This window comes from Globicephala melas, chromosome 7 (assembly GCF_963455315.2).
Source record: "Globicephala melas chromosome 7, mGloMel1.2, whole genome shotgun sequence".
NCBI classification, from domain to species: Eukaryota; Metazoa; Chordata; class Mammalia; order Artiodactyla; family Delphinidae; genus Globicephala; species Globicephala melas.
The window spans coordinates 51,531,618-51,558,136 of NC_083320.1; the positions used below are offsets into that span (position 1 = coordinate 51,531,618).

At 38.3% G+C, this 26,519-nt stretch overlaps 1 protein-coding gene across 4 annotated transcripts in view; it reads left to right on the plus strand.

Moving 5' to 3' along the window:
* Positions 1-26,519, plus strand: part of CERKL (CERK like autophagy regulator) — a 160,359-nt gene that overhangs the window by 98,151 nt on the left and 35,689 nt on the right. For all 4 annotated transcript variants that reach the window (XR_011377582.1, XR_011377583.1, XM_070045943.1 and 1 more), the window contains 2 exons: positions 14,217-14,348; positions 22,263-22,326. Coding sequence is in view for 2 of the 4 variants with exons in the window: in XM_070045943.1 (XP_069902044.1) it covers positions 14,217-14,348; positions 22,263-22,326 (196 nt within the window). In the remaining 2 variants the exon portion in view is untranslated. The remainder of the gene's footprint in view (positions 1-14,216; positions 14,349-22,262; positions 22,327-26,519) is intronic.

Below are 26,519 nucleotides of genomic sequence, written 5' to 3' on the forward strand. Positions count from 1 at the left end.
AGCAGAACCACAAAGTCTTTGACCTCAAGTAGCTTATGTTCTAGTGGTAGTGGAGTGTCTTAGTCTGTTTGGGATGGTATAACAAAGTACCATAGAAAGGGTGGCTTATAAATAACAGAAATTTACTTCTCACAGTCCTGGAGGCTTGAAGTCTGAGCTCAGGGTGCCAGCATGGTCAGGTTCTGGTGAGAGCCCTCTTCTTGTGTCTTCACATGGCAGAAAGAAAGCTAGAGCCCTCTGGGGTCTCCTTTATAAAAGCACTAATCCCATTCATAAGGGCTCAACCCTCATCACCTAATTACCTCCCAAAGGCCCAAACTCCTAATACCTCACATTGGGGGACTAGGATGTCAACATATAAATTTGGGGGCGGGACACAAGTATTTAATTCATAAGAAGAGGGAATTGAAAAAAATGTCGAATATATTTATGATGTGAAATGTACACAGGTGGTCAAGGAAGAGACTTCATGGGCTGTGAAGTGTTAGAGGGAGCCATATGGATATGGAAATGTTCCAAGCAGAGGGAACAGTAAGTGCAAAAGCTTGAGCAAGAAAGCTTGTGCAGAGTAGAGTCAACGTGCAGAGTAAAGTCAACAGGGAGCCAAATAATTGGAAATGACGTCACAGAGGTGGCTGGGAATAGCCATGAAGGATCTTGCAAGATTTGTATGATTTTTTACTTTTATTCAGAGAAGAATGGGGGCTCATTGGGGAGTTTTAAGCAGAGGAGCGACATGGTCTGACTTACTTTCAAAATGGATATTCTGGCTGCCAAGTAGAGAGTAGATTTTGCGAGTGGGTGAGTGGGTGCAGCAGGAGACCAGTTAAGTGAAATTAGTATAATCTGGGCAAGAGATGGTGGCTTAAATCAGGGTAGGAGCGGGAGACATGGTATGAAGTGGTTGGTCTTTGCATTTGTTTTTGAAGATAGAAATGACTGGATTTACTGACTTAGTGGATACGGGGGATATTGAAAAAAAAATTCAAGGATGATATCAAGATATTTTTTACTCTATTATGAAAAATTATCAAACATCAAGGTGCCCATTATAACGATTTTAGATTTTCTGTATTTCTGTTACCTAGATTCTATAGTTCTTAACATTCTTCCATAGTGACTTCAAACATTTTATTCTGTCAGTGTGTTTTAAAGTAAATTATAAACATCATTATATTTTTCCCAGAAATATTTCAGTATGCATCTCTAAAAACAGAAATTTTACAAATAACAAAATATCATTATCCTATAAAATGAATGAACAATAATTGTTTATTATGATCTAATACCTGGTCCACATTGACATTTCCCCCCTGTTTTCCAGAATGTCTTTTATAGCTGATTTGTAACCATCAGTGTCCAGTCAATTAAATGCATTTAAACGACAACACTACAACATGCTCTTCCTCATCTTTCATATCCTCTCGGACACTGACTTATGGAAGAGACTGGATTATTTGTCCTGTAGACATTTTGGTGTTCATAAGAAACATTTAGCCCATTTAAATATAGATTATTGGTCCTTACTCCCAGAAATTTTGATTCAGTGGATCTGGTGTGGGCCTTTCTAATGAGCTGCTGTGTGATACGGGGGTGTCATTGTGGAGACCACAGACTTTGAGCAGTACTGCTCTGCCCCTATCTGATTGCTTCCTGGGGGCATCATTTAACTTGTTCTTCTATTCTCTGTATTTACTATAAACTGGATTTTCAATCTAAAGACTTAATTAGATTTATGTTATAAATTTGGGGCAAGGTGGTATGGGTACTCATTTTTTATCATCTCAGGTGGTACATAATGAATGTCTGACTTCTCTACTGTTAATGAGGCCAAGATGACTTCCCCAAGGCTAAGACTGATCCCTGAATCAAGGAGGTGAAAAAGCTTGATCCCTCCATTGTAATGTCTCTATTTGAAACTAGCAGATAATTTGTTGGGTGGTACTCAGGGACCGAGGGAATGTGTAGTCCTCAGTAAATATTTCATCTAACGGTTTTAACATGCATTGATTATCCTTGCCTGAACTGATTATTTAACTAGGGGTAGATCATGGAGATTTTCTAATTCAACCATTCTTCCTAAATGAGTGCTATTCTTTTTTTAAAAAATGATGTTGCTTCTGCGACTGGTACTGTTTGGTTAGCTAGGAGTATAGTGCATATTAGAAAGGCAGGATAAATGCTTAAATAGTTGTTCAAAGTAAAGTGAAGTTTCTGACTGGAGTGAGTGGAAGGATGAAGTTGTCATTTAGTGAGAAGCGGAAGATGGTGGGTAGACAGACCAGGTTTGGTGGGGAAAAGCAGAATTTCAGTTTTGAATATGTTAAATTTGAGATGTCTATTAAACATTTGTATTGATCAAAGTTCAGTTGATATAAAACATAAAATACTCTAGCTATTTTAAATAGAAAACTGTTTTATATAGATAATATTATTAATGGGCTAGAGGAGAAGGTTCTAGGGCATCGAATGTGCTGGTGGCCTACAACTGTTGCTGATTGCTTTTTTCCCCCTCACCCCACATATATGGCCTCATGAAACATTTTCTCTGACCAGTTGCCTAAGGGAACTAAATGGGGCCTAGTTCAGAGACAGCTCTGCATGGTATAATAGAAGTGAGCTCCTGAAGCATTACAGCCCCACTCAAGGTGTTCCTAAAAGATAGTAGGGAAGGGAGATCCTTCTGGTAGTCAGAACTTCAAACACTTGATACTAGTTGTTAAGGAGCGATGGCCACAGGGATTGATGTATCTCAATGCATGAACAGTGGCGAAGAGCTTGGCCAAATAGTTGGAAGTAAAAATTTGGAGGGTTGGTGGCAAAGATGTATAAAGCAAAAGTATATGGATGACTTTCACAGAATAAGAACAGAATATGAGATTTGTGTTTTATGTAAATGCTCACCAAAGAAAATTTATTCTCTAGAAATAACCAGGAAATAACCAGGTATGTAAGATGCTCCATTCTATAGATGTTTGTCAGCCTCTTTTCAGAGCAAACCCAGGGCTTGCACAATGAACATATAAACAAAGTGGCCTTAAAGCAGGAAGGAGAAAAATACAGGGATTTAGCAATAAGCACTTCTGCTCACCAAGGCTGATTTGACTACCACCATTGCTGAGTACTCTGCCTGCGAGCAGATCAGCCTTTAGCCCTGGATACACCCCATATCCCAGGGCAACCAGTCCACCACTTGGTGTCAGGTTGATACATTGAATCCTCTCCTTTGTGAAAGGTCAGTGGCTTGACCTCATTGCTATGAATGCTTACTTCTGGTATGGATTTGCATTTCCTGTCCACCATGTTTCTGCCAACACTACCATTGGTGGCCCTACTAAATGCCGTGTTCAGTGAGTTTGCATCCTATACAATACTGCTTTTGATCAAGGGACTCATTCACATCAAAAATAGTGAAACAGTTGGCTGACAAGTATGGGATTCACTAGTCTTACCACTTTTCCTATTTTATAATATTGTCTTCCACCTGGGAGACTAAATCTTGTGATATTAAAGTAGTTTTTAATTCCATAAACGGAATACATGGGTCTATGGACTAATGAATGAGTTAAGGTAGAAGTGTCATTTCTTATCTCCATCTTTTGTGACCCACTCATAATATTTTTGCTTCCGGCCTCTACAACTTTGAACTCTGCTGATTTAGAGCTTTTAGTTTAAAAGAATACTTTCATATGGGAACATGACAGTGGTTCAATTGAATTGGACATTGAAAACTACCTGGCCACATTATTGAACCATATCACTGAACCAGCAAGTGAAAAATTAATAATGAAGTTGCTCTGCTGGCAAAGGTGATCAGTTCTGATTATCAGGGGGAAATAGTGTTGCTACTACTACTCAATAGGAGGATGATATTTAGAACCCAGCAGGCAACCTGGGCTGCCTCTTAGGAGCAGGATGAAATGAATGAACACATTGTCCAGGAAAATAAAAATGGCCAAACTGACTCCAGAAGACATAGATAATGTTAAAGACCAGTTATCACCAAAGAAGCAGAAATTTTTGGTTACTCCTTAAAAAAGCACCAACTCTGATATTTTCACAGGGATGTGCACCATACCTTTAAGGAACAGGAAAACTTCAATACTATATAAATTATTCTGGAGCATAGGAAAATATGGAAAACTCCCAGATTTTATTTCTAGAGCTTGCATGAAATTAATACCGACATCTGACAATGAAGTCCAAAGAAGGAAAAGTATAGATTGATTTTACTTATGAGTGTCAAACAACCCTTAATAAAATAAGAATAGATGGCTGTGTTATCAACATGATAAATATATATCTCATTTTAAAGCCTATAATAGGAGAAACATGTGAGGGAGTCCCATTAAATTTTGAAACTGACAACAGTATCCTTCATCAGCACTGTTGGTCACATTCTTCTGGTGAAACCCACCAATGCAAGTAGACTAGAAAAGAACATGAATTTGTGTGACAGTTGGAAAGAGGAAATTACCATTATTTGAAGATGAAATAACTATTAGACTGGAAAATCCAAGAGAATAAGGGAAAATCTATGATGAACAATGAGAAAATTAAATGCTAGGTGTAGAAATCTAATGGTTTTGATATATGGCGTCAAGAGTCAGTTAGGAGATGGAGTTAGAAACATATTGACAGCAGCAGCAAAAAAAGGTGAAAAACCTAGACTTATTCAGCATTTATCTGAAAAATGTTTACCATGGTACTTAGGGACACAGCAGACTTAAAATGGAAAAGCATACCATGTTTCTGTAAAGAAAGACTGAATCTCATAAAAGTGTTAACAGCCCTTAAGATAATATATATTTAACATAATCTGAATAAAATACCAGGAGAATTTTTTCACACTAGACAAACTGATTTTAAAGATCATGTGTCAAAATAGACATGGAAATTCTTAAAAGTAGTAAGGAACTCTATCAGCTACTAAGTCATGTTATGAAACTATAATATTTAAGACATTATGATACTGGCATATGAATAAATCAATAGATCTCAGACTAGACACTCAAGAAGAGATTCAAATACATCCAGAAATTTAGTATATCTAAAGGTGGCATTTGAAATCTGTAGGAGAAAGACTGATTATGCCATGAGTTATGTTGGGACAGATAGATAGCCACCTGGAAAAAAGTAAAGTCAACTCCCAATTTTGTATCATCTATCAAAATAAATTTCAGATAGTATTAAATAAAATATGAAATTGAGACCATAAAATTATTAGAAAAATATAGGGGATTTTTTTTGTCACAAAGGGAGCTTTTAAATATGACACAAAACCCAGAAACCATAAAAGAAGTGATAAATTCAACCATAGGCACATAAAAATGAAAACGTTTGACATAGAGAAAACAGCATAAATAAAATTAAAAGCACTAAATGACACACGGGGAAAAATATTTGTAACTCACACAAGTAAAAGGTTGATACTGTATGGAGCACTGCTACAATTAACATGACAAACAGTACAAAGAAAGAATTGGCTAATGATATAAACGGACAGTTCATGGAAAAATATAAGTAGCTCTTAAACATTTGCAAAGTTTCTCAGCCTCTCTCATAATAAGAGAAATGTAAATTGAAATTAGAGTGATATGCGGTTTTTCACCCCTCAGATTGTCAAAGATCAAAATTTTGAAAATTTACAAGGTTTACAAGGGTGTAAGAAAACACCCTTGTAAATTGGTAGTAAAAATAATAGGTAAACTGAGTACTTACTATGTGCCATGCACTTTTCTAAGTACTTTACACTTATTTAATCATCACAGTTTGTGAGAGGCACTCTTATTATCCCCATTTTACAGATGAGGAAACTGAAGAACAGAGAAGTTAAACAATAACCCAAAGTCACACAGTTGGCAAATGGAGGAGCCAGGATTTAAGATCAGTTACTTTTACTCTAGCATTTACTTTTTTTTTTCAGTCACAAGTCTAAATTTCTATGGCAAGTGATTTGGGAATGTGCACTCTAAATTGTACATACCCTTGGACCCAGTGTTTCTACTTCTAGAAGTTTGTCCTGCAGTTTTATGTAAATAGATGCAAAATGACACTCATTGCAGCTGTATTTGCAGTAAAGGAAGATTGGAAACAACCTAAATACCCGTCCCCAGGGAACTCGTTAATTAAATTGAGGTTCATCTGTAGGAAGAAAGCTAGGCAGCTTTAAATAAAGTAAGGTAGCACTCTATGTAGTGATATGGAATTATCTCCAAAATATTGTAAAAGGAAAAGCAAGGCACAGAATAGTGGGTTGGGATGCTACCATCTATGTAAAAAGTCACAGAACGTATACCTACATTTTTGTATATGCAGAGAATAGATTCTTGACATGATGCCAGTGGTTGCCCCTCAGGAAGGGAACTAGATACCAGGGAATGAGCTGAATAATGAGATTTTTGAATTCTGTACAATGTGTGTATTTTAATTTGTACAGAAAATAATTGTGTATATGGTTCTCAGATATAGAGACGTTTGCATGTGGTCACGTGGTGAAGAGTGTAACCAAGTGCCATAGACAGACCTGGGTTCAGACTCCAACACTGGATGGTTACCAGATGGAAAGGGGCTTTGGAGCAACTGTAGTTCCGGGCAACTTTGCTTCTTCCCTAACTTGGATATTGACCAGAGGGAAGACAGAATCCATAGAGCTTTTTGTGCTTGGGGTAAAACTCCACTCATCACTGCCCCACTCTCCAATCCCAACTGCTGCACACAATTTTTAGCTCTTTACACACACTGTGTTGCCGCCTGAGGCCCTTCATCACCTAGACTCTCATCCCTCTAAGGCCCTCTCTGTGTACCGCCTAACCTGACACCATCCCCTACTCTCCTCAACTCCAGACACCATTTTATTTTTGCCCTGTGGAACGAACGATTCATCATTAGCGAAATCTATATTGTCAACCACTTTTCCAAATATCCCCCTTTTGCTTTAGTAGAGAGACACAGCTCTTCCAGGAGCTTATAGCGTCCCCTGCAGTCCTCTCCTTTCATACAACTGGTGCTGGAGGTGCTGTTGATGTCTTGAAGTCTTCTTGCGTCTCACTGATATTTGGGGACCATTTTCTCAGCGTACTCTCTTAAAAATCCTCAGCATTGAAGCTCAGTCCATCAGACACCACCTGCTAGCATTACTTGCCGTCCTGTACAGCCTGCTGCATCCTTCTGCCAGTCCTTGAAGACTCTAGCTCCTGCCTCACTGTCACTCCCTCCAATACTACTGCTGTCATAATTTTATGTGGTTTTTTTGTACATTTCTCTCAGTTTTTACCTCTTCTCCTTCAGAGATCTTGACAGGTATTTCACTTTCCCCATTTTCTCCCATAATCATATTTCTAGTACAGTAGTTCTCAAAGTGTGGCCCCCTGGACCAACATCATCAGCGTCACCTGGGAATTAGTTATAAATTCTCAGACCCCACCGCAGACTACTGAGTCCAGAACTCTGGGGCTGGGACCCAGAAATCTGTTTTAAGAAGCTCCTTTTTGTGATTCTGATGAATGTGGAAGTTCATCAGATCTTGTTATTGTCACTAGCAATAACTCTCTGTCTCAATTTTAATCATCCTACCCCCCATGTGGCTACTGCCTTCTGTCTTCCTAGCTCACCAGATCAACTCTCCCAACCCCTATAATCCTTCAGCCCCACTGAGACCACAATTTACTGTTTTTGCCGCTTTTCACTAGTCCTTAGCCCTCTTATGTCCTTACTTTCCCCTTTTTCAGCCACACATGTGACTACTCTTTGTTCTCTTTCATATACCATATCAAAATAGGAAACAAATCTTACCCATTCTCCCTTCAAAATATATCTAAATATATTCAAAATACATTCGAAAGTTGCTAAGAAAGTAAATCTTAGAAGTTCTCATCACAAGAAAAAAATTTTTTTGTAACTCTGTGGTGACAGATGGTAACTAGAATTATTGTGGTGATTATTTCCCAATGGATACAAATGTTGAATCATTATATTGTACACCCAAAACTAGTATAATCTGTATGTCAATTATACTTCAATGAGGAGATATATCTAGAATCTGACTTTTCTTATAATGTCCACTTCAACCACTGTACCTAAGCACACAGTGTTAGACTATTGCCAGTGTTCTTTACTTTGTTAGTCCTTACCCTAACTGTGTCTACTTTCCATATGGCAGCTGAAGTGATCCTTTTAACACCTAAGGCTATGTTGCTGTAAACACTGCTCAAAATTCTCCATGCTTCTTCTCTCACTCAGAACCAAAGCTAAAATCCTTGTAAATGCCTACAAAGCTCTGGGTGATCTGACCTTCCCTGGCCAGCAAGTCATTTCTTCTACCTTTGCCCTTCTTCTCTCCCACAATTGAGCTTCACTTTTTTTTTTTTAACATCTTTATTGGAGTATAATCGCTTTGTATACACCATAAACTATATGGTGTGTTAGTTTCTGCTTTATAACAAAGTGAATCAGCTATACATATATCCCCATATCTCTTGCATCTCCCTCCCTCCCACCCTCCCTATCCCGCCCCTCCAGGTGGTCACAAAGCACTGAGCTGATCTCCCTGTGCTATGCAGAAGCTTCCCACTAGCTGTTTTACATTTGGTAGTGTATATATGTCCATGTAAAATATGTCTGTCTTACATTTGGTAGTGTATATATGTCCATGCCACTCTTTCATTTTGTCCCAGCTTACCCTTCCCCCTCCCTGTGTCCTCAAGTCCATTCTCTAGTAGGTCTGCGTCTTTATTCCTGTCCTGCCCCTAGGTTCTTCATGACTTTTTTTTTTTTTTAGATTCCGTATATATGTATTAGCATACAGTATTTGTTTTTCTCTTTCTGACTTACTTCACTCGGTATGACAGACTCTATGTCCATCTACCTCACTACAAATAACTCAATTTCGTTTCTTTTTATGGCTGAGTAATATTCCATTGTATATATGTGCCACATCTTCTTTATCCATTCATCTGTCGATGGACACTTAGGTTGCTTCCATGTCCTGGCTATTGTAAATAGAGGTGCAATGAACATTGTGGTACATGACTCTTTTGAATTATGGTTTTCTCAGGGTATATGCCCAGTAGTGGGATGGCTGGGTCGTATGGTAGTTCTATTTTTAGTTTTTTAAGGAACCTTCATACTGTTCTCCATAGTGGCTGTATCAACTTACATTCCCACCAACAGTGCAAGAGGGTTCCCTTTCTTCATACCCTCTCCAGCATTTATTGTTTGTAGATTTTTTGATGATGGCCATTCTGACTGGTGTGAGATGATATCTCATTGTAGTTTTGATTTGCATTTCTCTAATGATTAATGATGTTGAGCATTCTTTCATGTGTTTGTTGGCAATCTGTATATCTTCTTTGGAGAAATGTCTATTTAGGTCTTCTGCCCATTTTTGGATTGGGTTGTTTGTGTTTTTTTTTGTTTGTTATTGAGCTGCATGAGCTGCTTGTAAATTTTGGACATTAATCCTTTGTCAGTTGCTTCATTTGCAAATATTTTCTCCCATTCTGAGGGTTGTCTTTTCGTCTTGTTTATGGTTTCCTTTGCTGTGCAAAAGCTTTTAAGTTTCATTAGGTCCTGAGCTTCACTTTTATCCTTAGAACTTTGTACCACTTAGCATGCTCTGAATTCTCTTGTTTATTTCTGTCTCCTACCATTGGAATGGAAGCTTCATGAGGACAGAGGCTTTCCTTGTTCACTGATAGAACCTCAGCTTCTAGAGCCCTGCCTGGCAAATAACAGGCATGTAGTTATTTGTGAATAAATGAATGGCTGTTATTGTTATCTAGATGACCTAAAGCTAACACTGCCCTTTTATTCACTCATCAAGTATTTGATCATCTATTATGTGCCCTGCACTAAGGAAATAGAATGTGGAGAAAAACCCAGAGAGTTTCCAGTCTAATATGGAAGAATAATTAATAAATAGATATAAAATAACAGCAGTGTAAGAATCAAGATTGGGAAGTATATGGACTTGTGAGAACAAATGATAAGGGGGAAATGACCTAGCTGAAGTCACAAAGCCAAGGAAGCCATGGTAGGCTTTCCCTAGAAACAATGACTGATGTGAGATCAAGACAAAGAGAAGAGGGGGTTAATTGGGCAAAGTGGCTATGGTGGCAGCGGGTGTAGGTGGGCAGCTAGTGGGGAGAGCAGGTGCAAGGACCCTGTGGTAGAGGGAACAAAGGAGTTCAAGAAACTGAATGGAATAGGAGGAGGCTTGAGGAGGGAGCATGGAAGGAGAGAAGGATGGGGATTTGTTAGTTATGTCTCTTTATTCCACTTAATTAAGAAAATTTTAAAAATCTGACTTTATTCGGTAGAGGTCTCCATCGTGATCTCTAAATTGATTTCAAATTGCTACCTAATTCATATATACTTAGGCTCTATCTTCATAGTCATCATATTAGATGCATCTAAAAGAAAAAGAGAAATGAGGAAATGAATACGTGCTCTGGTAAAGAAAAAAAAAATTGGCTTTGTTGACTTGTATTTAAAAACCCCTTGATTGACCAGAATGTCTAAGGAATGGGACTTTCTGATTAATTTAGTTTTCATTGCTGTTGTTGTTAACTGAGGCTTAAAAATAAAATTATTTTGCTTAAATCCTTTTAGAAAGTCTTTAAAAATAATTTTAGCCCCTTTCCTGCCATTTTAAGAAGATTGTGTCACAAAGATTGGGTGGGACGTGTAGCGTGCACTTTTAAACATATGTTTAAGGTCTACAAGCCTTCGACTGCAATGTGCTTATCCTCACTAACCCCAAATGACTGTTTCTCATTTCCACAAACGTCTGTCCCTCCACAGTCATGATATAAGAAAAGGGGGAAATAAAGGTTGGTTTGTATGACAGCATTTGGGGACTGCAATTTGGTGGCTAGACACCTTCCTTACTGGGTCTGTCCCTGCTGGAGAAATGAGGGTATTCCAACAAATTTACCAGGTAAGAGAAACCTAAACAGATGTTTTGTCTGGACTCTGGAGTTTAGAACAAATTTCTGGTCCTTTTCGTGTTTTAATAAAAGTGAGCCCTAGATTAATCTGCTTCGTCCTTCCTGGTTAAAGGACACAAATGCTGTCCTTCGTGGCAGTTTTTTTTTTTTTTTTTTTTTTTTTGCGGTACGCGGGCCTCTCACTGTTGTGGCCTCTCCAGTTGAGGAGCACAGGCTCCGGACGTGCAGGCTCAGCGGCCATGGCTCCCGGGCCCAGCCGCTCCGCGGCACATGGGATCCTCCCGGACCGGGGCACGAACCCGCGTCCCCCGCATCGGCAGGTGGACTCTCAACCACTGCGCCACCAGGGAAGCCCCCCTCATGGCAGTTTTGTTTTGACCTGATCCAGAGTCACATACTGCGTTTAGTTGTCACTCTTTAGTCTCCTTTAATCTGGAACACTTTCTCAGTTTTTCTTTGTCTTTCGTGGCCTTGACATTTTTGAAAAGTTTAAGGCAGGTAATTTGAGAATGCCCCTCAACTTGGGTTTGTCTGAGTGTTTCATCTTGTTAGGTCCACATTATGTATGCACTTGGGGCAGGACTCCCACAGAAGTTGTGTGTCCTTAGTGCTGTGTATCTCGTACATGAGGCACATGTGTCAGTTTGTATCACTCAGTTTGTGTCAGTTTGAGTTAACAACACTCAGAGTGTTGTTTACTTTGATCACTTGACTGAGGACGTGTCTGCCCGACTTCCCTACTGTAAATATTCCTTTTTACTTTCTGTAAATAGAGTAATAGGGAAGGACAGAGTTTAAGAATAAGTAAGTATTTTGTTCCCCAACTGACTGTCACTGATGGTTTTAGCATCCATTGCTGATTCTTGCCTAAATCCATCATTATTATGATGGTTGAAAATAGTGATTTTCTGACTCTGTAATTTTCCCGTATTTATTAATTGTTACTCTAAGATGAAGTTTTTCCTTTTCCTCCTTTATTTATATGTGTATTTAGTGTCGGTTTGACTCCCAGAATTGGGTTTTTTAAAAAGTCATTGTAGTACGTATGATATGTTACTGTCTTAATTCCATTTTGTGTTGTCCCAGGTTTGGCCAGTGGCAGTCCTGAGACATTGAGTCCTTTATCAGAGTTTTCTGTATAAATGATATAAAAAATCGATACTAGAGGTACAGAGAGTAACACGGGAGCAAGAAGCCAGAGAGGTGAATTCTGCTGGTCAGGAAGGGCTTCAGTGAGGAAGTGGTATTTGAGGTGAGCTTTGAAAAAGTGGTCAGATTTTTACAGGATTGGAGATGAGGCAGAGTGGAAACGGTGAACTGTCTGAACAGAGGAAGGCCTAGCAGCTGGTATTCAGCAAGTAATACAGCGGGTCTGGATCGTGAAGGGGAAGTGGAAATGGAACAGAAAACCCTCTGCACTTAGTTTGCTTCGAGCATCTTCTGTGCTGGTCTCACTGCTTGGTATTTCCTCCCTGACTCTACCCCTGCTGTTTCGCTAAGGGGAGGATGAAGTGTGAGGCAGGAGGGAATTGCAAGTAGTGAAAACAGCATGAGCCCAGTCCCGCTCAAGTGCTCCCTTCTCTGGGAAGCCTTTTCCGGATCCCTAATAAGAATTAACCACCCTCCTCTCATCCACTCCCAGGGCACTTTGTGCCTTCGTGTTAACAAATCTGTTCTGTCTTGTACTGGTTCTATTTGTGGATACGTCTTCCCCCTGTAAAGCATGAACACATGTTAATCACTTTCCACCTCTTCCCAGTTCTCAGTGCAAATGCTCAACAAGTATTTCTTGAATATGTGTGAGAGAGAGGAGAGAGGATAGGTTGGAGTTGGTTGGGGGAGGCTCTGGATGTCATTTTCAGGGGTCAGGCTTGCCCCACAGGCAGTGATGAGCCCTGGTGCTTTGGACCAGTGCAGGGCTGCTGGGAGCTGTGATGTCTGAGGATATGGTGGAAGGGGGGGCTGCAAGGTACCCGTGAGTGGTCCTGGAGAACGCCGAGCCAGAGTGAGACAGCCAGGAAGGGCAGAAGCGTGGAAGCAAATAGTTATCACCTCACGAATCTGGGCACTCATTTGAATGTAGGAATTGAAAGAAAAACAAGGAATTGAGGTTGCAAGACTGGGTGATTAGGAGACTGGCAGAAGTCTCTCACCAAAATGGGATCCCAGGGCCAAGTACAGAAGAGGTAAGGAGTTCAGCATCGTCCCGTCTGGTCCTCAGCCAAGGCACTCCCTGAATTCAAACAATATGTGTTGTTGAAAAATTGTTATTATTTCAAATATGGTAAGAAATAAAATATTGTCTCTACTTGAGGCACAAAAACTGATGTGGGTGTAATGGACATTTTTCTTTTGGCTTTAGTAACGGTTTCATTAAAAATGGATGCTAGTAACTGCTTTTCTAACTTTGAAGCATGGCCCCGTGAGAAGAGCTTACCGTGAAAGAAATAGTCGTCAGCTTTCTTCTGGCTCCTCTGTCCTCTCCTGCCCCTTCCTAACAACGGAAAATTTGCTTTGCACCTGCTCCAACTGGGCTCTAAGTGCTAAGCATCTTGCAAGCCCAGAAAATTGTAGTATCAAATCTCAGCCCCAACTGTGAGGCAGCACTATATTCCCGACCCCCCGCTGAGAGGCATTGCTTTCCCAATTCCCCAGGGAAGAGTTCTTTCTCCCTTGGCCCCTTTTCAGGCTTGAACTCCGACCTAAACCCTCTTTTTAGCTTCCAGCGTGCATTGCTCTGGGTGCTGGCCCTGACCTGGCCTTGCATCCTCCACTCCACTCTGGGCTCCTCAGCAGGTCAGCCCTGGGTAGCCCTGGGGTTACCGGAATGCCCAATTCCAATAATGAGCACATTTATCCAAGGAGAGGAAATGGACTTTCTAACCTGTTATAGTCCATTGCTTTTTTCCCCAGAAACAAATGCTAAAGGAACATCGGATATATTATCGGTGATTTGGTAAATATACTAATCATTGCCTAATATTCATGAAGTCGCTTTCATTCACACCTTCCTTCATAAATTAAATGCTTTGTTATAACTCATGACTTACTTTAAGAGGGATATTCTTATTTCACTGCTAGGAACTGTGAAATGTTTTAAAATAATGCCATATTCAGGAAAACTCTTGGAAGAATTTCAAATAAAAATAGCAAACAGTAATTAAATAGGTGTATAACATTCTAACTGGCCTTAGTGTATGGTTTTAAAGGGAAAGAAAAAAAATGCCGACAGAGACTATAATTTTTGTCTTTATATTTTCCTCTTAGGTTTTTCAGACAGACCGAAGTCATTAAAAATAGTCCTTAACCCTCAAAGCCACAAAAAAGAAGCTACTCAGGTCTATTATGAGAAGGTTGAACCACTGTTGAAGATTGCGGGAATAAAGACGGATGTAACAGGTAAGTATTTTCAGAATATAATTTCACCTCTAAAAAAAATCATACTTGAGGAAGCAAAATAACCTTGAGTTTGCTCTTGAGTCCAATTTAGGAAGCTACTTGTAATATCTAAAGCTTGTTTTTGTGCTTCGATAACTTACTGCAGCCAGCTCCAGGATTATAATTCAATTATTTTGTTTTCTTTTAATTGTGTTATTTTTATTAGAATATCAGTATTTTCTCTTTCAACCTTTTTTCAGACTTTAAAAATTATTAGGTGTCATTTTTAAGGGGGCTGCACACGTTTTGATGCCTTCATTGAGATGTTGGCTATTTAAACATTATCTCTGCAGTTCAGCAGCAATTGATTTTTGTTCACTTAAATGTTTGATGTCTTTCCATGGAATCCTTCATTAGGTGGTTTTTGTTCTGACTCTGACCCCTGCTGGTTAGGTCAAAACTAAGCACTTAACTGCTGATTTTAGATGAATTTAGAGAAGCCAGAAGCTTAAATTCATTGTCTAAAATAAGAAGGGTGCTTAGGTTTGTGCCCAGGAAGACAGAAATTTGCTAATGCTAAAGTTCATATAAAGAAGATTAGTAAAATTCTTTTCAGCTTTTAAAATTTGGTGACCAGATTCCTTTGTTTCCTTGAGACTCTTATTTTTCCCACGGGGGTGGGGTGAGGAGGGTTGACGTTATCGTGAATCACACCCTCAGTTCTTCTGGTTTTATTTCTGTGTAGCTTCATTAACGCACAGTGTAAATTTGTAGTAAATTTTAATTGATGAAGAATATTGCATAATAAGCCTACTCAGGATACAAGGCCAGAATGTACTTGGAATCTCCCAGTCCCAGTCATAAGTTCCTAGGGAAGGGATTCAGAGTGACCTGGCTTTGCTCTGCTGTCACCAGGGGAGATGGGTCTCACAACGTAAATAAGGTTTATAAACCTACATCTCATGACTTGATGGATGGGGTAGAAGGAAATTCCTTTAAACAAAAAAAGCAGCAACAATAATCTTTTGGAGAAGGTCATCCACCCCAAAAGGCATCTACTACAATGAAGGTTGGAGAGAAACTACCATGAAAAACTCAAGAGGAGTTTCTGAATTAAAATAAAATTGTAGTGAAGGAGTTAATCTTTCATCTTTGTGGCTTTTGTCTTACTTGGAGGTGATTTATAAGAAAAAGAAACGATTCAGATCTATTGTTGCTTTCCCTGAAGATTTTCAAGGATTGGAAGAAGGAAAAGTTTGAAGTTCATATTAGGATGAGCCAATTAAAAGTTGAATAAACTTATTGGTGAACACAATAGTATTTAATTGTTGTTTCATTGATTTAGTATCCAAAACAGTTTTACATGGATATTACGACATATCATTCAGTTCAAGAAACTCTTGTTGAATGCTTTGTGTTAAACACTATGCACCATGCAAGGTGGATAAGTTCTACTACCTGCTCTTGAGTGACTGTTAATTTATTAGGGATTAAAATAGATATTTAAAGTAGATATAATTGGGATATACATAAAGGAATTATGGTATCTCAGGGGTCTTATTTATTTTGATCAGAAGACCCAAGAAAAGAATTTGAACTGGACAGTTTTAGAAAGTCAGAGAAGGCAAATAATGGTTTACCGTTATAATAAATATACATATTTACTATATATATATAGCAGAAAAGAAAAGTGAGAGAAGGCAGGCACGCTAGCAGCACATACAAGTGGGTGTGGCTGTGTGTGCTGTACCCATAGTGTTTTGGTAGTTGTTTCATAACGTTGGCTTTATCTTAAATATGGTCCTTTCCATCATTGTAAAATGGTGCCAATGAATTCAGTTCTTCTTTATTCAAATCTAGTGAGATGGGGAGAGGTGTGTATATGCAAGAGATTCAACATGTTTTAATCCTGAACAAGGATTAAAAATTTTTTCCTATCAGTTTGACTGTCCTAATGTAGTACATATACCCCACCTGGAGCACTTACTGTCTAAGCATCAAGACCCTTCCCATGGGATGAGGGTGGGACCCCCTTCTCCTAAAGGCTGAGGACACCTGAACTGAAGTTGGGAAGGCTCCCAACAAAGTGCACAGGAGGAAGTCTGAGTCCAGATTAAGGATGAATCTTTATGCTACACTCAGGAGTTTATTCATCATGCATTGATTCGGAGGTGGTGTACTTTTTTTATCATCGTGTTGTAATCTAGTTTGGCAAAGATGATTATGTCATCAGAATAAATATCGGAAGAGAAGAGGGAGAGATTGGAGGAAAGGAAACCAGCCTATGAGGCCTGAACTAAGGTAGAGGAGATGATAGGATGTGCTTTCCTTCTTAAAACAAGTGTATTGGAGAGAAAAATGTTATGTTCAAGGACTTTTTTCCCTGAATTTTAGATGTTTTTGCTTATTATGTTTAGTTTAAGATAAAATTAGAATATTACATAAATGCAAATATAGAATTTATTTATATATTTGTGCAGCATGGCTAATTATTAGCTGCCTAACACTCCTCCTACAGGCAAAATTATAAAATTGCATCTTTTGCTTATAAAACCATTTTGATATGTATATTGGCTAAATATTTATATTAAAAATATCTCCTGTTTCATGTGAAGGACTGAATAAACATTTGGGTATCTGAAAAGTTTTAGAATCTTCCTGCTTATCTCACAGTATAGTTTTATAATTTGAATAAGGTAGTATATTTAAAACTACCTTGTGTACTGTAAAGTACTATAAAAACATGGTCATAATGCAGTTGATTTCAGTTTCATAAATTATGTAACAGTAAGATTCAACTCAAACTTTGAAAAAGTATTTTCTATGAAAGAGTAAAGCAGAAAGAGTACATATTTTCTGCATGTCCAGTGTGACCATTGTTTTAACATATCTTCTGTGCACTGCCAAGTCCAAATGGAATATGAATTATGTAACAAATTCTGTATGATGATGAATTCATTAAGAGATAGTGCTGTATAAATGAGGCATGATGTAAAAATTATAGCTAGATGAATACATTATAATTTTTCTATACATTAAAAAAAATGAATAGCAAAACCCCCCACAAAAGAATCTGGTTAAAAAGTGCAAAGATAACCTGAGTAGACATTTTTCCAAATAAGATATGCCTATAGCCAACTGGTACATAAAAAAGTGCTCAGCATCACTAATCATCAGGGAAATGCGAATCAAATCACAAGGAGGTATCACCTCACACCTGTCAGAATGGGTATTTTCAGGGCTTCCCTGGTGGCGCGGTGGTTGAGAGTCCGCCTGCCGATGCAGGGGACACGGGTTCGTGCCCCAGTCTGGGAAGATCCCACATGCCGCAGAGCGGCTGGGCCCGTGAGCCATGGCCGCTGAGCCTGCACGTCCAGAGCCTGTGCTCTGCAACGGGAGAGGCCACAACAGTGAGAGGCCCACGTACAGAAAAAAAAAAGAATGGGTGTTTTCAAAAAGACCAGAAATAACAAGTGTCGGTGAGGATGTGGAGAAAAGGGAACCCTCGTGCATTGTTGGTGGGAATGTAAATTGGTGCAGCCACTATGGAGGCCCGTCAAAAAATTAAAAATAGAACTACCATATAATCCAGCAATTCCACACTTCTGGGTATTTATCCAAAGGAAACAAAAACACTAACTCAAAACAGATATCTGTGCCCCATATTGATTGCAGCATTATTTACAACAGCCAAGACATGGAATCAACCTAAGTGTCCATCAGTTGATGAATGGATACAGAAGATGTGGTGTGTGTGTGTGTGTGTGTGTGTGTGTGTGTGTGTGTGTGTGTATACATATACATATATATTTGCATGCCATACCACAGCATACTCTTCAGCTATGAAAAGGAAGGAAATCCTGCTATTTGGGACAACATAAATGGACCTTGAGGACATTATGCTATGTGAGATGAGTCAGAGAAAGACAAATGTCATATGATCTCACTTATATGTGGAATATTATTAAAAAATTCCCCCAAAGAAACCAGAACATGTAGATTCAGAGAACAGATTTCCAGAGGTTGGGGGACAGGGTGTCAGAAGAACTGGAAGAACCTAAAAAAAAAAAAGAGTTATTTATTCCTAATAACTTGATATGTGAATCAAATGGCATATGATACCATTTCTTTCTCTTCCTCTCAGAGCAGACTTTCGGAATTACACTATTAAAGGTGTGAGAGGAATTTTGGACATCATAGATTCATACGATAATTCATAGAACGATAAAGTGAAAGAGTCAAGGCAGCAGAGAAATTAAACTGGAAAGAACTTTGGAGGCCATCTAGTTCATTTTCCCTCATGCGGTGGAGTGCAGTCACGTGACACTCTTGGTGGAAGAACACCCAGCCTCGGCCTGGGCACCCTGTGATGGAGTCAGTATGTGCCGTTACTGGACAATACTGATGGATATTCTCAACTGGAGTTCAGGGTCATATTAGAAAAGAGCACCTCCTTTGTGCTAACTTACAAAAAGGTGCTCTTCCTTCTGGGCTGATGTAGCCCAAGGTCACCTCACATGCTGAATAGGAGTACTGGCTGGATTGCAAACCTACCTGACCCTTTGCCAAATGCCTTTGTGCAAGACATAAACTGCAAGAACTTGTGAGCTGACGTTTGCCACCTTGTGACTTTCAGTGTTGACGTTATCTTTAGTAGTGATACAAAATAAATGAAATACGTGTTTTCCATGAGCTTTGAGGTATTTGAAAACAGATTTCATGTCTGCCCGTGATCTCTCTTGTTCAAGACAGGCAATTCCACCTCCTTCAGTCAATCTTGGTAGTAACAAAGCTGCTAGACCTTATCACGCTGATTATCATTATCGTGGTCAAAGACACTTCTCTGAATGTAGCCTTGATCTCTGCCAGCTCAGGGCCCATGGGAGTGCCTAGTCACCAGATAATTTTACCTCCTTTCTGACCCTGGGCAGAGTTGTCAAAAGAGTGGGGTTTATTTTCACTTTTTTTTCCTCCTTCTAGAACCATGTGTTTAACTTCTGACACTTTTACCAAATCTTCTCTTTGAATTCTTTCTCTTTGGCTCTTTATGTCTCTACTTGAAGCCCTCCATTCCCTGGAGATGCCTCTAATGGTTCCTGATCTCACGGAGCAGGAGGCTAGGTAATCTGATAAAACTGTTACAAAAGATGCTAGTACGCTGAGGCATTACTCACTTCCAGTTTTACCTACATTTTAATAAAAATCTGGATCGTAAATGTTCCATGAATCAGATCCAGCTACAGAGGGAGAGAATTATGGGTGAAAAGTTCTTTTTATTATCCCTAGGATAATTATGTATGTATATGACCAATCCCATTTCTAATAATAGGATCTCAGGGAGTTGGAACTTTATCCCTGGGGACAATGAATAGTCATCAGTGGTGTTTATGTAGGGAAGAGATGTGGTTAAACATGTGCTTGAGAAAGGTCATTCTGGCTAGAGTGGGATAAATGTTAGAGGGAGACTGGAGGAGAGGCTGATGTAGTTTGCATATTAAAGATGGTGGTGACTAGGTTTAGGGCCTTGGCTTGAGGAATGTTGGATGCAGCCGCATAAACTAAAAGACAGAAAGCACTGGCTTTGGGCATGGAGGGGTTTTGGAGAGTAAAAGAAAGGGATACTCTAGAAAGAAGACATTTTCTTATCCTGGGTAGTGGGGAGTGGATGATGGAACACACAAAAGAATAGTGTAACTGAAAGGCAGTATATTTGAAGGTGGAAATGATGGATTCTATTTTGAACTTACGAAGTTTGAAGTACCTAAGGGACAGGAAAGAAAATGACATCTCAGTACCTTATCCCATCATAGAATTTTATCACCAGACTAAGAAATGTTTCCTTACATTCAAATCAGAACTCATCTGATTTGACTTCAGCCTGTTTCCTCAACATTCAGTATCAACCTCAAGACATTTCCTCAGAAAGACAATATTGGAGGAAGGTAGTAATATTTAAACTGAAGGTTGGGGTGCATGGGGGATCCCAGCAGTGAGAACTGTGTGTTCAAAGAGTTGTAAATGATAAAAACTCCAAATTTCCTATGTAAGAGGCGTGTCAGTCTCATTGGCAAAGGAAAGTAGTTGAAAGAAGAGGCCAGTAACTTTCTTTTGAAAGTGCAGCTGCCCACTGTTGATGTCTTTGTGAAGTGGAGTGATCTGAATCTGGTTCTTTCTGCTTCCAGAGCCCATAATACACTGTCTAAACACATGTTTTGATTTCTTCTACTCCTTCCAAATAATAGTTCAGATTACTCTCTATCCTTTTCCCCTATATTATTTTTCTTCATAATCACTTAATACTACTTTATATTGTACATTCATTGAAAAAAATTAGTGAGTATCCTCTGTCTCCAGAATGTAACCTCCCTGAGGCCAAGGACTTGATAAACTTTGTTCATTGTCCTAGTATATTGTGGTCAGGTTTCAGTCATCTTGTCCGTCTGTTGTTCCGGATCAGTCATCTTATTTAACTTTTACAATATCACTTAAAAAATTACTGTTCTTGGATAATTTGCATCAGTGTATAGTCACATTTCACCTGCAAGATGAAAGGAAGAAATAGACTATTATTTCAAAATTTCTCCTAAGTAAAAATAGCATTCAGCTACAAGATAATTTTAAGGCTAATTTTGTTTTGGATTCGAAAAGCTTTACCAAAGTAAGCTTTGGAATAAAAGCGAGACTTGATAAACTGATTCTCAGCATAAATATTTCTTCCTAATATCCTTAATTATTTTTAATGTGTGTTTGTAAGACACTTTATTATTTTGCTTTTTAAGGTTGCAACTATTTGCTGAAGTTATAGATGAATGATCAGCACACAATCATTTACGATAACCTAAATTTGTTAATATTAAATATTTCATTTTCTTGTAGCTTTCTTCTGAATAGAATTTAATAGAGAGGTTTTATTCATGTGAATGTTAACGGCATTTGAATAAGCTGTGGGAGAATTACAGTGTAATGCTGCTGGATACAGAATGATTCTTTTAGACACCAAGACTGATAATTTTTAACAATATCTAAAAGCATTGTAGGAAAAGCTTGAACCATGCTGGCCCCAGAGACAGACAGGCATGAAAGATTAATGTAATCTTGCATATAATGATGCACATTCTTACACAAAAACATCCATCTGCAGTGTCACGTCAGTCAGCAGAAATCTTTGATGGGTGGGTACAGCTGGGCTGTCTCTTCTGGCAAAGCTGCCCTAGAAAATGCTAAATGTGGTTGGGATGCTTGGTGCCATCTGCAGTGTGCCAGTTTATCCTGTCTTCTCTGGCATTTGCAACACCGCATAGGGCATCATGACTGTAGAGGCAGCAATAGGGAGTGACAGATTCATTTCCTCAGAGAATCTGGGCTCTGGTGGGCATGTGTGCCACCCTTCTTGGCGTTGGGTCTGGTATCCTTGGTGTTGGCTTTGCCTCACATTTTCACATCCAACTCCTCCTCTTTTTAGTCTAGCAGTTCCAGACACACATTCTTCTAGTATGTAAATCTTACACTAACCTTTCAACTAATTTATTCATGTAAGGTTGCCAAAGTGATTTAACATTGACTATTTGGTGCCAGCTAATATGCCTTATTTTCAAAATACTGCTGCTCCTAGGCTTCTGATTTAAAGGAAATGTGTCTTATTTAGGGAACACTAAACAGACAGGCACCAAGATAAATTATCTAATGGGATATCCCCAAATGACTTATGTAGTTGGAACAAATATATGACCCTCTTTTACATAAAGCTGTAAAACATAACAGGCAAGTAACACTTAATCATCTTTCCCATGATTAAAATATAAATATTCAAGAATAAATGTTGTTTTACGACCTGACCATATGTTTAGCGTATTATTTTGCCAAACCAAGTTTAAAAGTGTAGATCATTTGTTTAAAACTTTCAACTTTTTCTGTGTTGTTTTTTTTTTCATATAGTAACAGAATATGAAGGGCATGCCGTGTCACTGCTAAAAGAATGTGAACTACAGGGATTTGATGGGTAGGTTGTATTATTAATCTATAAATGTCATATGGCTTATGTTATTAAATGTTTTCATTAGTTTTTAGCCGCATATTTGAGACTTACAATTTTTAAATGTTTGTGATGTATGTAATTAGGCTGTAGTTCATTTGTATCTGTGTAATAACAGTGCTGATAATGTACTACGGCATAGTCATCCACCTTGCAGGATGGGGCATAGGAAAGCAAAAGGAGGGATATAAATGTAAGTACTGAGAAATCACAGTGTATCACCTTATTCTTACCTAATGTGTATACATTTGCCTCTGTAGTCCTTAATTCTTGGCTTTAACCCTGTGAGTATATAGAAAAGCATTGATGGAACATATTGTATTGATTGTGTGATATAACTATACTATGATCATTTTTTGCAAATTTATTGATAGTATTAATAGCTACCCACTGGTTAATTTGGATATGATTGACTGAGTGTAAATATTCTGTAAAAACAAATATATATTTTTCAGGATGAAAAAATATGCTAATTTTACTTACCTTCTCTAATTTAGTAGCTACCAAATAAGTATGTTATTCACAGTAGGCATTAGAAACTGTTGTTTGCAATACATTGCTGGTGTGTGTAGAAATTGTTCACTGGCATGCAAACATTAGAAACAAGGCAAGTGACATATACTTTAATTGACATTTTTAAAATTTAGGTGAATCAATTTGCTAAAGTGATGGATTGATGTACAAGACTAAAAACATATTCTTTTAGGGAAGATTTTTTTTGCAAGGGTGGATATTTCAGAGTTTTAAAAGGTGGCAGGTATGTGAATTGTTTGTGTAACGTGGTAATGGACAGGGGGGCAACAATACACTCACAATATCAGGAAGGGCATTTGGGTTTTTCAACTGAAATGAAAGGCTTTGCTCTTCCCGAAAAATTATTAGAATGTGTTAGAGAGGAAAGTGCTGCAATCAGAATTAGTAGGGTTGTTTTTCAGAAGTGCTTAATATTTGTTGGTGTGAAAAGTATTATTGGATGAAGAAGAAAGTTTGGTAAGTAAAACATAATTTTTCAAAAAGGAATTTATATTTCTGAATTTTATTTTATTTTTTTATACAGCAGGTTCTTATTAGTCATCCATTTTATACACATCAGTGTATACATGTCAATCCCAATTGCCCAATTCATCACACCACCACCACCCCACCCCCCGCCACTTTCCCCCCTTGGTGTCCATACGTTTGTTCTCTACATCTGTGTCTCTATTTCTGCCCTGCAAACCAGTTCATCTGTACCATTTTTCTAGGTTCCACATATATGCTTTAATATACGATATTTGTTTTTCTCTTTCTGACTTACTTCACTCTGTATGACAGTCTCTAGATCCATCCACATCTCTACAAATGACCCAATTTCGTTCCTTTTTATGGCTGAGTAATATTCTATTGTGTATATGTACCACATCTTCCTTATCCATTCGTCTGTCGATGGGCATTTAGGTTGATTCCATGTCCTGGCTATTGTAAATAGTGCTGCAATGAACACTGGGATGCATGTGTCTTCTTGAATTATGGTTTTCTCTGGGTATATGCCCAGTAGTGGGATTGCTGGGTCATATGGTAATTCTATTTTTAGTTTTTTAAGGAACCTCCATACTGTTCTCCGTAGTGACTGTATCAATTTACATTCCCACCGACAGTGCAAGAGGGTTCCCTTTTCTCCACACCCTCTCGAGCATTTGAATTTAATTGAGGGGAGCAAATCTAGATGGCAATGTTGTATAAATACTGAGCATGAAGAATATGAGGTAGGAGATTACTTCAGAGCTTTATACTTAGAGCTAGACAGCTTGATTAATAGGCTACATTTAGGAAATTATCTTGCAAGTAGACAATTTAGGAAAAGTAATTGGGGGAATCATGCCTACCAGCTACCTACCTTAATATGCTGCATAGTCCTGAAGCACAGCTTGTGAGTATATAAGAGATGTTGCATTGCAAATAAGTCCTTGCTTCGAAACGTGATTATATAAATAATAACAGGTATTTGTAGGTATTAGACCTGGTCTTGCCTGTCCACGTTATGAAATGTTCTGATAGATGTGGTATCTATAACTAAGTTCCATTGGTAATTAACTATGCAAGGATCAAGAAGAACTTTGCAGAATGATGAAAGACTATAGCACAACAAGTAATGTTTTTCTCTTTACCTGAACATACTTAATTCTTGTTTATTCCACATGGCAGGTGCTGTTATTTTGCAGTGTGGCAGCGCAAGATATATAGATCCTTTAGTTATTAACTACATTTTTTTAAACCAAGTAGTTTGGCCTAACCATTATGTCAATTGAGTTCCAGTGAGTTCACTGTTTCTAAACTCTATAGCAGGGGTCCCCACCCCCCGGGCTGAGGACCGGTCCGGTCTGTGGCCTGTTAGGAACTGGGCCATACGGCAAGAGGTGAGCAGTGGGCAAAGGGAGTGCAGCTTCATCTGCCGCTTCCCATCCCCGCCATCGTTTGCATTACCGCCTGAACCCATCCCACCTCCACCGCCCACCGTCCGTGGAAAAATTGTCTTCCACCAAACAGGTCCCTGGTGCCAGAAAGGTTGGGGACCGCTGCTCTACAGCATGCTGAATTAATTAGAACTTATAATAATTTAAAATTTCTATTGCAAGTTGTCTCATCTTTCTAAGATCCTTTAAATAGCTTATTTATTTATTTATTTGAGCCCAGTCTTTCTAGTTAGGAGACGAAGTGGTGGTTGGGATAACTGTCTTAATAAAATAGTAATTTTAAGTCACTCTACTTAGAATTACATAGAGAAGTATACGTATAGGAGAACAATGGAAACAGTTTCTGTAGGCACTTCCAAAGAACAATTCTCTAACAAGTAGAGTTGTTTGAAAGTGGAAGACACTACATTCATGAGTTCCCTGTTCCTGAATCTGTTCAAAGAGTGGCTATAGGAGGACTTTTTGAGAAATTGATACAAAAGACTCAAGGTCGGGATAAGGTAACCCCAGGATTCTATGGTATTTTGATGAAAGAGGAGCTCAACTTGAGTCTGAAGCATCTCTGCCTGACTCTAGTGGAGCTGTTGGTAGGGAGTGACTAGGAAATCATCTAAAGCTTTTTAGACACAGACCAGACAGAGAGTTTTAAGATCCAAGAGAAATTCTATGTATATTTTTCAGTAAAGCAAAATGATTAGTAAATAATGTTTAAGAAGATTATTTGTTAAGTTTTTGGAGTTTTTTTAATGAGTTGCATATGTTTCTATGAAGACATATTGTGACATATTCCTAATGCCAACAGGAACAGTGTATCAGTTCTCATGACAGCTTGTGTGCAGCTCCAGTGTGTTCTAGCAAATACTCTCAGATTCACTGCTAGAGCTTGCAGGAGCGTCCGTTTCCATATTGACCCCTCTTTACAGTGGCATGAATAGGAAGTTTTGTAAAGGCAAAGAAAAGTGTAATATTGGGTGCATAGACTTGAAGCGGTAACAGCTGGATTTATGAATGTGAAAATTGTTAAGCTAATCTGTAGCTCTTATGCAATTATACATATACTAATATTTTCCTGTTTTATTTCACAGCATTTTAAAATTTTAATTTGTTGAATTATAGTTTTTTCCTTCTTTTAATTTCATGAGAATCTAGACATTATTTGGCTTGCACTAACATTTTATCACCACCATATCTGTATTACTAAATAAGGTTAAAAAAAAGTATCTCTTTTCAAAAAAAATTTTAAGTCAAAAATGCAATAATAAACATTTCAATAATGATATGGGTTGATAGACAAATACACGAACAGCAATTTAAAAAATTTCCTGTCACTTTTTAAAAAAGAGAAGATATTAGCCCCCAGTTGTACTTTTCTAGACAGAAAAGCTCTACTTTGGGTCATGGCAAGAAAGAGTTTGCTTATTCTGAAAACACAAGGTGTACCACTTGTAAAGGTTTATGTTTTAGGGTAGCTCTTAAGTGTGGTTAAATTAACTCATTATAAAAAGTTTATTTTTTGCCTTTTCTTGTAATATCTAGACTCTTGCAATATGTTTGTATTAAGCATATTCCCTAGGTTGAGTAACTATATCTTGAGATGATCTCAGTGATCTAGTAGTTGTCAAGATAAATAAATATATTCCTTTCTCACTTATTTAATTCCACAGTGATTCTACTGGTAAACGGATTTCCAAAATAATAAAACTCTCA